The 12,720-nt window shown below is 46.4% G+C and overlaps 1 protein-coding gene across 2 annotated transcripts in view; it reads right to left on the bottom strand.

Moving 5' to 3' along the window:
• Positions 1 to 418: 418 nt before the first annotated feature.
• INO80D (INO80 complex subunit D) overlaps positions 419 to 12,720 on the bottom strand; it is a 40,496-nt gene continuing 28,194 nt past the window's right edge. For both annotated transcript variants that reach the window (XM_081912846.1, XM_081912845.1), the window contains exons 9-11: positions 11,352 to 11,569; positions 8,925 to 9,082; positions 419 to 3,853 (exon numbers count right to left, since the gene is read on the bottom strand). In XM_081912846.1, the coding sequence (XP_081768972.1) occupies positions 2,682 to 3,853; positions 8,925 to 9,082; positions 11,352 to 11,569 (1,548 nt within the window). In that variant the 3' untranslated portion in view covers positions 419 to 2,681. The remainder of the gene's footprint in view (positions 3,854 to 8,924; positions 9,083 to 11,351; positions 11,570 to 12,720) is intronic.

A 12,720-nucleotide genomic window follows, 5' to 3' on the forward strand; every position in this document is an offset into this window, starting at 1 on the left:
TGCATGCAATGTGGTCTTAGAAGGTCCTCCAAACTTTAAGAGGCTGCAACAGGCATGGGGAGGCTGAAAAGCCCTTGCACATGCCCAGAAGACATCAGTCTTCAGATCCCAATCATTCTGCCGTATTTTCAGGTACTGGAATAATATAGCACCAAATGATATTTATAAAGAGCAGTTTTGTAATTTGCCAAACCAATTCACTTTCCTGTGAGAGCTAATCACTTGTTCAATTTGATTGGAAACAAAAAGAGGGAACTGAATGGGGCTTTCCCCCCCCCCTTCCTATTTAGCACAAAAGCCAGGGGTTTTTTTGGAGGGGGAAAATCATTTCACAATACATTGTGCCCTAAAGTAGAATAAAGAAAACGCTTTTCTTCATCTCGTTAACTGGCTTAAAACAGATACATTACAAATATAATTTGGAACACACTTAGATGTTTATTATACAGTTCAATTTCAAATGCAGGGAGGGATTTCACAAGGTTAAAAAGCATAAAAATGTTTTCCAGCAACATGTACTTTTATTTCCAGGGGCAAACTCCCTGATCCTCTCAAAATAATAAGCACAGCTTTTTAAAAGAAGGCAATAGTTCAAATTTATGGGATTCAGACAGGCAATTCCTGGGACCCTCCCCTGCCCAAAGGTCTGGGAGGAGGAGGACGCCTGTACCAGATTCTCACTTGAGCACCATTTGAAAGCGGAATAGAAAAGCTAGACAGGAAACAACTGCTTCAGTCACAAAGAGAAAGTTGAGCTCCCTCTTCAACCCCCATAGAAGACCAATTAAAATACTCTACTAGAGTGTGCCTTCTTCTCTCTTCGTATCTTTTTAAATATATTATAAAAAGTAGATTAAATTATGTACAGTCCAAACCTCTTCCCATAAAATATAACGAAGCCCTGCTCTTAGGAGTAGATGGTCGTTCCTTCCATGTCTACTCCAGAAAACAAGAAATGATTGCAAGGATTGGCCTCCACTGAGCAGAACTGGACTTCATGAGAAATAAATGGCATAATCTACTTTTCTTTTGAGAATCAGCACAGCTACAAGCCCTGTTTAAGGGGGGGGGGAGCAGCAGAGACCTTGTAGCCTGCTTGATAAAGAACTTTTTGTGGAGGAAGCAGTCCTTATTCTGACAAACTCCTTACAGTTTGATTGCTGTGGATCTTCAGGGGGCATGAAGTGATAACAGTAGAATCTCTGACTTTGAAAATGTGTTTATTAGCAAGACCACTGATTAGAGATAGGAGAATGCCAGCACTTTTCTTTCTTTTTTTCTATTAACTTCAGTAGCATGTGTGGTTTAGCATGCCTGTTCTTTCTTCTCAGACCTCACTCTGCACAAAAGATTTCTAAAAATATCTAAATATTCCCAAAGTATTACGGAGTAAGGGCTCATAGCTGCTGTAGGAATCCCCAGAAGCATTAAGTATCTGGAGACGGCTACAACTTTGTAAGATCACCTCTCACATTGGTTTGAGTGGGGAAAGGGGCCAATGACACAATTCTGCCAGTTTCGGTTGAGACTTGGCTATGTTAAAAGTAATGCTCCATTGGAAAATGCCAACCCAACAACACTACTGTAATAATTGATCAGCTTTAGGAATTAGCATATGTTTTATCTGAGCAGGTACACCATTGCAATTAATTACAGTACTCAGTTCTGCTTTCTGTTCTACATACCAATGATATATATATTTTATTTAAAACTCCCCACTGTCATAGATACTCTGAACCAACAAGTACAATCTCATGTCCTACAAATTCATCCTTTCTTCCATCCAACCCAACTTCAAAAACCAAATTAGCTTGCAGTATGAACGGTCGCTGGTTTCAAGATGGTCTTTCAGAACAGGAAAGAAAGGGAGGGAAACAACCTGTCATTTACCCATCAAATACACGCACACACACAAATACACACAAAAACCCCTGCGCTCACAGAGGAGGTTAAGAGCCCAGTGTTAAGCTGACAGAATTAACAATTGAACTATGGTGTTGGTTTAAGTCTGCAGTGCCCAGTTACCAAATCAAAATGTTGATCCCCCTTTCATGCCATTTGCATTCTTTGAAATAAATCAACTCCTCACCTCTTGCCCAGATACTCACGGGACTGGATACTCTGATTTGAGCCTTAGGAACCTGCATTAGTTATATTTGAGGTATCATCTCACTTTTGGGTCTAGAGTCCATTGCATCTAACTTCTCATTTATCAGTCTAAGGCAGGACTAGGGAGTCTGCGGCCCTCCAGAGTCGCTGGGACTCCTCCCAATTTGCACCAGCAGCAGGCAGGATGGCCAGTGGTCAAGGACTATGGGAACTCGAGTGCAGCAACACCCAGAGGGTCACAGATTCCTCATCTATGGTCAGTTACATCATCCGGGACCTGCGCTGTATTCTTTTATCTGGGATATTTAACTGGCTAAGTATAACAAAATCTGAAAGGGGTAAATGAGCACCAATACAGAAACCAGCACATCAGATCAAGAGAGCAGAGCAGAGCAACGGGGAAACCCTGGTCTGCACTGAATCAGGACTTTTTGCCCCCTCTTTTTGTTTTAAATTTAAACGAAGTCTTTAAAAAGGAGATGACAAAAACCAGGAAAAGAGAAGTGGGCCAGGGTGGGGTGAGAGGGAACGTAAGGTCCCCCCAACTGCCTGAATTTTGCAGACAGACGAGCTCAGCTGGAGGTGGTGAAGGGAGCAGATGCGTTATTGGTACTAGTAGCTGTGGCACCTGTTACTGTGAAGCCTGTGGGAGGCGCTATGGAGCTGTGGCTTGGCTGCAGGTCCTTGGGGATGCCGCTGTGGGAGCTCAGCTGGTGGCCAAAGGCGGCGCTGAACTGAGGGAGCTGTTGCTTTGGGGAGGTGGAGGCCATAAGTTCAGAGGACCCAGGGCCCATGCCGCTGAAACTGGTCTGCGGCAACCCCGGGAGCACGCTGGAGCTGTTGGGGGTGACGGTGGCAAAGGCAGGCTGCGTGGTCTCTGAGTGCGACGTGCTGGGTGGCGTGGACAGGGAGGTGGAGAGCAGGTGTCCGTCAGCACCGAGCAGGTTGCTGAACGGAGAAGGGTCGCCCAGGCTGACAGGGAGGCTCCCCCAGTGAGTTCTGGGGTTCACCACGCCCCCGAGCGGCACCTCCAGCTGCGAAGGGAGCAGATGTTGTGCTATGATGGGCATCTCTGCGGAGAAGGTAGCTGCCAAGTTATCGCCAGAGTAGGAGGCGGCATGAGGGGACGTGATATGGTCACTGTAGGGCGACGGCACATGCTCGCTGTCGTAATGGCTTCCATGGGGTGAGGAGTGTGAATGGTCACTGCTGTATTGCTGTCGTGAGGTGATTAGGTCGTCTGCCTTGCTTAGCAGCTGGGCAGGGTGTGGCCTCTGGGAGGCATGGCTGCCATCGTGAAGTCCTTGAAATTGTCCTGGGAAGGCTCTCTCCCCAAGCCCACTCTGACTTATCAGAGTGGCAGAAGTAAGGCCAACGTTGGCTGGGGCAGAGAATTGCCCCTGAATCTGCCCTGCCAGGGGCGTAGGTGGGTTGGATAAGGTAGCAGAGCGGAGCAAGCTATCATCCAGGTCCAGGCTAGAGAAATTCTCGTCATGCACTATACGCCCATTCAGCAGCTCACCTAGATCCGCATTGACTTCCCGGCTCAAGGACTGAATTCCTGAAGTTTCAGCACCCGTGGAGAACACCCCTATGCCTCTGTCCGATAGTTCTTGAACCGGCACGCCGTCTGTCTGTGTGAGCACTCCTATAGTACTCAGGCACTCAAGAGAAGTCACAGCCTGCAAGGCCCGTTCCAGCTCCTCTGCCTCTTCGGTCGTAGGGAGGAGGTCTCCATTTTTACCTGCGTTAAATTAAAGATATGTTAAGCAGTTGGCATACCTCACTTAGGTGCATTCTTCCACAATTCATGCAATGGCTAGTATAACATCCAGTTTGACCTTTAAAGGTAAAGGTAAAGGGACCCCTGATCATTAGGTCCAGTCGTGACCAACTCTGGGGTTGCGGCGCTCATCTCGCTTTATTGGCCGAGGGAGCTGGCATACAGCTTCTGGGTCATGTGGCCAACATGACTAAGACGCTTCTGGCAAACCAGAGAAGTGCACGGAAACGCCGTTTACCTTCCCGCCGGAGCGGTACCTATTTATCTACTTGCACTTTGACGTGCTTTCGAACTGCTAGGTTGGCAGGAGCAGGGACCGAGCAAAGGGAGCTCACCCCATCGTGGGGATTCGAACTGCCGACCCTCTGATTGGCAAGTCCTAGGCTCTGTGGTTTAACCCACAGCGCCACCAGTGTGCCCTAGTTTGACCTTTAGCTGTTCATTTTTTAAATTAACTTTATATGTGAGTGCATGAATTTATTTCCAGCCCATTGGAAGTGTTACCAGCCTGTTAGCATGAACCTACATGTCATAGGGTGGCTGGAGTGTATGTCTATCAAACAAGGCCATGTTCACACAGACAGGTTGATTACTTGATGACTGCAGCACCAAGTGGCAACTTGCATGTGTGAAAGAGCTGCCAAGGCAGACTTTCATACCACTTCATTTTGCCTTAACAGCAGGCTCTGTTTCCACCACGGTGTGCTGCAAGTCATCAAATGCATAAAACAAAATAAAACTGAGCGGTGCACATGCAACTTTAGTCAGAAAACTTTATTACTGACAGGCAAGGCCTACCACAGTTCAGAAAGGAAGCTTAATTGGGTTTAATACAAAGAAGAAAGCTCTCCCCTCTCAACTGACATTAAGATCTTCAGAGAATCATTTTGTTTTAGAGGAGACGACATTCTTTCAACTGAAAATGCAACAGATTTTTAAAAAAACAGGCAACATACATTGAGGTCCAGCGCCGAGGGCCTTCTGGTGGTTCCCTCACTGTGAGAAGCCAAGTTACAGGGAACCAGGCAGAGGGCCTTCTCTGTAGTGGCGCCCTCTCTGTGGAACGCCCTCCCACCAGATGTCAAAGAGAACCACAACTACCAGACTTTTAGAAGACAACTGAAGGCAGCCCTGTTTAGGGAAGCTTTTAATGTTTGATGTATTACAGTATTTTAATTTTTTTGGAAGCCGCCCAGAGTGGCTGGGGAAGCCCAGCCAGATGGGCAGGGTATAAAAAAAATATTATTATTATTGTTGTTGTTGTTGTTGTTGTTATTAATTACATTGGAACATTATTTGTCAGGGCTATGTTTCTTCCATGGGATCGTTGCAAAAAATATGTCATACGCTATCTACTGGAGAATTTGGTATCCTGAGACACTGTTGGATTTTTTAATGCTGAGGGGCAGGGTATACAGAGCCTTACCTACATACTATAGTATAGGCCGTGATAAAGGATGGTTGTACATGGATGGAGCCAAGATCACGATCAAAGACCAAAATAAAGGAGCCATAGTAAACGCCAGCAATAGCTCTAAGCAAATGTTTATGTGAGGTTTAACAATTGGCACTGCAAGCCAACCAATGCTGGTTTGACATGCTTCTGTAAGGATGCAGGCACACAAACCCCCCAGTGTGAGTAAGCCATAATTTCACAATCTATACATCGGAAGTTCAATTTACATGGATTTTTGTGGTTTGGACCTACTTGTGTTGGGCTCACTTCAACTTCTAGCCCCAGACCTATTAACTTCGCTGACCACAGTGGGATGATATGTGATGTGTAATGAAAGAGGAAAAATCCCTATGCTGCAATCCAATAATAATAATAATAATAATAATTCATATCCCACCCATCTGGCTGAGTTTCTCCAGCCACTCTGGGTGGCTTCCAACAAAAGATTAAAAATGATACTGGACTGCTCATATAAGATATTTCCAGATTGGGAAAGTTTTTTCACTATTATTCATAAATGGGTCAGAGAGAGGTGGAGACGTTCAGCTGTTTCTGGAATTGTGCACTGCCTGCACTTGTCTCTGAACTGCTTTTATTTATTTATGTAGTATATTTATATCCTGCTCTTCCAACAATGCCCTTCAGGGCACCTGATAATGAAAAAATAAAAACATGCAATGAAAACCCTCAATAAAAAACACAGGATTAAAAAAGAGCATGTTAAAATTGTATTGATGGTTAAAACGGGCTTGTAAAATGAAAATGGGGTGGTATTGAAGTAATGGGAGAAAATGAAAATAAAAGAGGAGCCTCCAAATTTGCAAAGACAGGGCACTGCAGCTAAAAAGTCCCTGTCCTTAGTCACCCCCACCTTAGTTCAGAAAGTGGGCAAGGGAGGAAAATACAGTGGTGCCTCGCAAGACGAAATTAATCCGTTCCGTGAGGCTCTTCGTATAGCGGTTTTTTCGTCTTGCGAAGCAAGCCCATTGACAGCTTAGCGGTTTAGCGGCTTTTAGCGGCTTATCAGCTTAGCGGATCAGCTGATAAGCAGCTTAGCTGCTTAGGAAAAGGGGGGGAAAGCGGAAAAAACCCGCGGGGACTCGCAATATTTTTTCGTCTTGCGAAGCAAGCCCATAGGGAAATTCGTTTTGCGAAGCGCCTCCAAAACGGAAAATCCTTTCGTCTAGCGGGTTTTCCATCTTGCGAGGTGTTCGTTTTGCGGGGCACCACTGTACCCAGATAAAAGACTGTTGTTCGAATATTTGAGTAACGCAGCGTGGAATTGTTATGTTTTTAGGCAGTGGAGCAACATGGACAAACACGCCTGGATTTTTCAGTTCATAATGTAGGAAGCTTGGTCTTTTCAAACTTAATATAATTAGATTGTTTTTATCTTTTCAAGCTGCACTGGCTCCTGGTGAAGCACAGGGTCAGATTTAAGGTGCTGCTTTTGACCTTTAAAGCCCTTCACGGCCTAGGACCCTCGTACCTACAGGACCGCCTCTCCCGGTATGCCCCACGGAGAGCCTCAAGGTCCATAAATAGGTCCCAGGCCCTAAGGATGTTAGATTGGCTTCAACCAGAGCCAGGGCCTTTTCAACACTGGCTCCGGCCTGGTGGAACGCTCTGCCTCATGAGACCAGGGCCCTGCAGGATCTGATTTCTTTCCGCAGGGCCTGTAAGACAGAGTTGTTCCGTCTGGCCTTTGGCTTGGAGCCAATTTGATTCCCTCCCTCTCTTTCCTTTTTCCTTTCCTTCTCCTCCTGCGATGAGGCTACATTTTAATATTTCCATATTTTAATGTTGTATTTTAATTTTGTTTTTAAGTTGTAATCATTCAACTTGTTTTTATTATTGCTTGTAAGCTCCCCTCAGCCCGACCTTGGCTGGGGAACGCTGGGTATTAATAATAATAATAATAATAATAATAATAATAATAATAATAATAGTTGTGCTCTCTCTTTCAAAAGCTGCTCTTCCTAATAGCAAGCTTGTAAGTCTCTTCAAATTCGCAAACATTTAAAATTCCCCCACAAACACAAAAATTAATCACCAAGTTCAAATTCTGGTGCTTAGGCAAACATAAAACTGAAAGCTACACAGTATTTACATTTATGTATTAAAAAAAAAATCCTTTCCACAAATGGCTCTGTGGAATAGAAAAGCGTTAAGGGTATATGATCGTGCAATAATTGCACACCTTTGAGTTCTCTGCAAAATAGAATTGAAGCAATTGAAACGAGAAAAGTATCTGCTTGACATTCAGAAATACAACATACAGTGGTACCTCGGGTTAAGTACTTAATTCGCTCCGGAGGTCCGTACTTAACCTGAAACTGTTCTTAACCTGAAGAACCACTTTAGCTAATGGGGCCTCCTGCTGCCGCTGCGCCGCAGGAGCACGATTTCTGTTCTCATCCTGAAGCAAAGTTCTTAACCTGAAGCATGATTTCTGGGTTAGCGGAGTCCGTAACCTGAAGAGTATGTAACCTGAAGCGTATATAACCCGAGGTACCACTGTACAGGCGAAGACACATTTCGCACAGGGGTTCCGTTCTCAGTTCCCGAATGTGCATAATTATGCCCTTCCCTCTGCCGGGTCCAAAAGGACCTACATGTTGGCAATCACGTGTCATTTGGACACACCTAAAATGGTCACGTAGAATCCTGGCTGACAGTTTGACTAGAAATCTGAATCATCGTTTTTCATCCTTGCACGTTTCGGCATTTTCCTTAATTGTACAAAGCCACTTCCGAGTCTAGGGAGGAGGTAGGGTTGCGGGCTTCACGCCCCTTCCCCACACTTGCGGGGGCTGGCTCCAGCCCCCACGATACCTGGGGGAATCCTCGGCCGCATCATTCCTGAGCCAGCCTATCGGCGTGGCCTAACTGCATTTAGGTCCGATGCAGCCAAGAGACTCCCTCTTTGCCGCGCCGCAGCCAGACAGGTTTTCCCTTTCCTCCCACCCGTTAGGCTAGGCTCTCTGATGTTGCTATGAACTGCGGTTGGTCGCTGTCAAGGGGCCTGGTAGGAATTTTCCCAACTGGCAGATTGGCACCAGCCACTTGGTTTTCACAACTCACAGTATTGAGGTTAGGCATTGGTAGGGGTATTATTCTATTGTTATGCAGATGAAGGGGGAAGGAAGCGGCATCACCTTCCCCCAAACATAAGGGTAGTCCGTTAAAGGATTCCGGGGGGCATAGCCTTGTCCTAAGCCTATGGAGGTGTAGGCCCCCGGCACGTCCCCAAGCTGTAACTCGGGGGGGGGGGGGAGCTCCTAGCTGACGTGCTTCAGCAGGACTCCTCCTACTGGTGGTTAACCCTCACCGGACTTCTAGCAACAGGGCTGAAGCAGGTTAGCTGTTAGGACCAATGCCTATACTGCTCAATTCCTGTAATCAATAAAGTTGTGGCCTAATTCGACCCATTAACCCGAATTCTGGTGCCTCGTGTCTTTATTTCTGAGGGGGGAGGGAGGAACTCGCCATGCAATTTTTGGGGGAAGAAAAAAAATGTTGCCATTTCCTGCCACAGCACTGAGTTTTTTTGTCTTTAATCGAGAGAGAAGGTACCTTCAAAGAAATCAAAGTCTTGCAAGTCATCCGGCAGCCGTGGCAGGACGTCAGAGAAGTCCTCCTGATTCAATTCGAGGTCGTGTGGAATGTCTGTGATTTCATTGGCGATGTCATCTGGCAGCTCATCTGTACTCAGCTCCGGTGTGGAAGGGCTCCTACAAAAACAAGGAAGACAGTCACTCCCGCCCTTTGGTCTGGTGGCGTGCTGGGCTCTGATCTATTCTGGGATGCATATGCCCTTTCTCCACCCCACCCCCTTTTTTGTTTTTTAAACTGTTCCAAACTCAACTCTGAATGTATGGAGCCGTTGGAGCTGCCATAGATAAAGCTACTGCAGGATCTGGTATGGCTGCAACTAAGATTTGTGTACAGCCCTGTCTCTTTTCTACCTCTGCTGGTGCACAAAAGATGGTACGGGATATTCTTGCTGGTGCAAGAAGACACATGGCACACAATCCTATGAATGTTTACTCTCACGCAGTGCTGGGTAATGGCTATACTATGACAGAAGAAATCACTGCACAGATGTGATTTCCAAGAGGGGCTTAAACATGCCTTGAAACTTAAAAGAAGTTGCATGCTTCCAATCCTCAATGTTCTTTGGAAAACAGGGAACCCAGGCAGCAGGGATTCCTCCCCCCTGCTTTATCCACTTTTGGCTAAAATATGAGCAGCAAGTGATGATCTGCTGGGATTCCCCAACTCAGATCCTTGAAACGTCTGCATTGCTCTGAAAGCATAGCTCCATCCCAGAGCCCCAATGGTCTTAGTGGTAGTATTGGTTCCAAGGCGGTTCCCTCATTGCGAGAAGTGAGGTTACAGGGAACCAGGCAGAGGGCCTTCTCGGTAGTGGCACCCGCCCTGTGGAACACCCTCCCTTCAGATGTGGGAGTTGACCTAGAAAATACATGCACACATCTCTTGATCGTAAGAATTAATTGTTATCTCCAATATTGAAACCCAGGATATAGTTTTCCCCTGGATTAAAAGTCTGAGAGACCCACTTTTAAACAATCTTCCTCCAAACCACAGTTTGCAGACAAGTGTGAATACATCCACTGACTTGCATAATGCTCTTTCAGTTACTATTTAGACTGGCTTATTAAAGTACTAGAAAGGAGCCATTAAGCTGAGTTCTTTCACACTAAATTGTTCTACAGACTCTTCTGGAAAGATGTGAATCAGTCACATCTTTTTCAATAATCTGAGACAGTTAAGGGCTGTAAAAATGCACCATTCTGGAGCAAAAGTCTTACTTGGTATGTCAATTTATTAAGGTAGAAGAGAGCTCTAATGCATGAAAAACGCCGTTACATCAGTAGCAGAGTATATTACGTCAGGTCATAAAGACTGGCCAAAAATGTCTACAAGTTGGCATGATAAATGCCCCCTGGGGACCTGGCCAGGCAGCAAGGCAGAGCAAACTGGAAAACAAACAAGTGATCGCTCTGCAAGTGTGCAGAATGAGTGCGCACCACCTTTCCCCCTCTCTGCCGACAGCCATAACCCAGCACTTGTGTGAGAGTAAATGTACATAGGATTATGTGCTATGTAAGACCCACTGTCCTCAAGAGGGCTTGTTTTCAAGCAAGTATGTACAGAACATCAGAGTTGGTCTTCCTATTCCTCATAGAGGTAGGGTAGACTATGGGTTGAATTCGAACTAAGTCAACTGTTCTATTAGCGCAAGTGTTTTTGCTTGCCAGACAGAATTATATACCCTCTCCTCACCGCCATGTGCTGTTCTGCCGGGGGGGGGGGAGGTCCCAATCCTGCAGAGCCAATTTAGTGGGGAGTGCAAGGGGAGGAAAGCCCTGTTGTGTGAGCATCACTCGTTCTGGCTCTTACTAGCACAACTATTTAGCTGAATCTGGACCAATACTCATTTACTTGGCCTATTGTAGGGATGATCGCGGAGTGGGGAGTGGGGTCCGGAGGGAGCACACTCTCCACCCGCAGGCAGCCACAGTCTGCCTGCACGTGTGACCTTGGGGTGCGGGGCACCCCCCCCCAGACAAAGCCACGGCTGTCTGAACATCATTCCCTCTGTCTAACCTTTTGCGGTCTCAGTAGCCTGCGGTGCCCTGTCTGTAACCTTTGTCCCTGAGACCTTTTGTCTCCTTCGTCATACACTGTGCAAGGGGAAAATGACGTGGTGGAAACAGGTGCCAAAATAACTTTGTACCACCCCACGATCTTGGGACCGGAAGATGTGTAAAGGTCACAACCCAAAATGCATCTGCCTGGTTTGCATATTTGTGTCAATAAAAGGAGGCTCCACAGGGCTGGCCGGCAGCTTGCATGCAGCCCACCTGTGCGCAGCTCACCTGCATTATCAACTCCTGCCTCATGTCCATCACTTCAGCCTATCTTTTCCAACACTACGCTGTCAACTTAGAAAATTAATCATAGCTGGGCTCTGACCGTATATGGGAGATCTCCATTGGCAGTGAGACGCTGGTGGGCATACTGAGGTTTCCTTGGGGCACAGCAGGAGGAATCGGTTTTTGGGGACGTCGTGGCCCTCGCCTTCTCTTTTTCTTGTGTTTTTTGGTAAGAGCAGGTGGCTTTGTTTTTCTCCTGGGTTTCCTCTGCTGCTGGTGCTGGACTTTGCGGGAGCTGTCTCCTCTCAAGAAGTTATCCTTTTTAGAACGAGAATGGAAAACACCAACACTGAACTGAGAAGCACTTTTCTTTCCTTGCCATTCCAAAGTGTGAACATCTCTATGGCATGCAAGTCGGAATAGAGAACGCCTGACACCTTGAAAAGGGAACCATGATGCTAAGCAAACCGTACTGCCTTTTGTACCACTGGCGGGAAAGAATCCACAACACATTCATACCAAACTATTTCCAAATTCAAATCATACGGGTTTAACATGTGGCCTTCAGGATTTTTAGGATGGTACTGAATCAGAAAGAATGTTCATCAGAGTTCAAGGCAAGAAATGGTCAATTACAGTGGTGCCCCGCAAGACGAATGCCTCGCAAGACGGAAAACCCGCTAGACGAAAGGGTTTTCCGTTTTGGAGGTGCTTCGCAAAACGAATTTCCTATGGACTTGCTTCGCAAGATGAAAATGTCTTGTGAGTTCCTGCGGGGTTTTTTTCCTTCCCCCCCTTTTCCCCAAGCCGCTAAGCCGCTTATCAGCTGATCCGCTAAGCCGCTAAACAGCTGATCCGCTAAGCCACTTATCAGCTGATCCGCTAAGCCGCTTATCAGCTGATCCGCTAAGCCCGCTAAGCCGCTAATAGCGCTAATCCGCTAATGGGCTTGCTTCGCAAGATGAAAAAACCGCAAGACGAAGAGACTCGCGGAACGGATTCTTTTCGTCTTGCGAGGCACCACTGTACTTCTCTTTGAAAATGGCTTGGAGCATCACAACGCCATGTCACCAGGAATCACAGAATTACACACACGAATGCAAAATACAGAGAAGGTATTACTTCCAAATGAGTTAACAACCTTCGGATAATGTAATTTTCCGTAGATGGCGTTTGCCATCTTGATGTTGCAAGGTTTCACAAGGTGCTATAATTAAAAGGGGTGGATCTTCAAAGTGGATTACATCGGGGTGGCTCCCAAGGGCTGGATCCCCTGTGGCCAAGCTTCCGTGGGCAGGACAAAAATGAAAGTGAGTGTGGGCGGAGCATGTTGATGGGGAGGGACCCACAATACACAAACACACACACACCCTAACCTTCCCCCGCCCCTTGCCAAAGTTAGATATGAAAAGCCCCCTGTTAGAGCCAACTGGACCTCCATGAAAATGCCCCATGTTGCATTTAGGCTT

The sequence above is a fragment of the Podarcis melisellensis genome, assembly GCF_964234715.1.
Source record: "Podarcis melisellensis genome assembly, chromosome: 1".
NCBI classification, from domain to species: Eukaryota; Metazoa; Chordata; class Lepidosauria; order Squamata; family Lacertidae; genus Podarcis; species Podarcis melisellensis.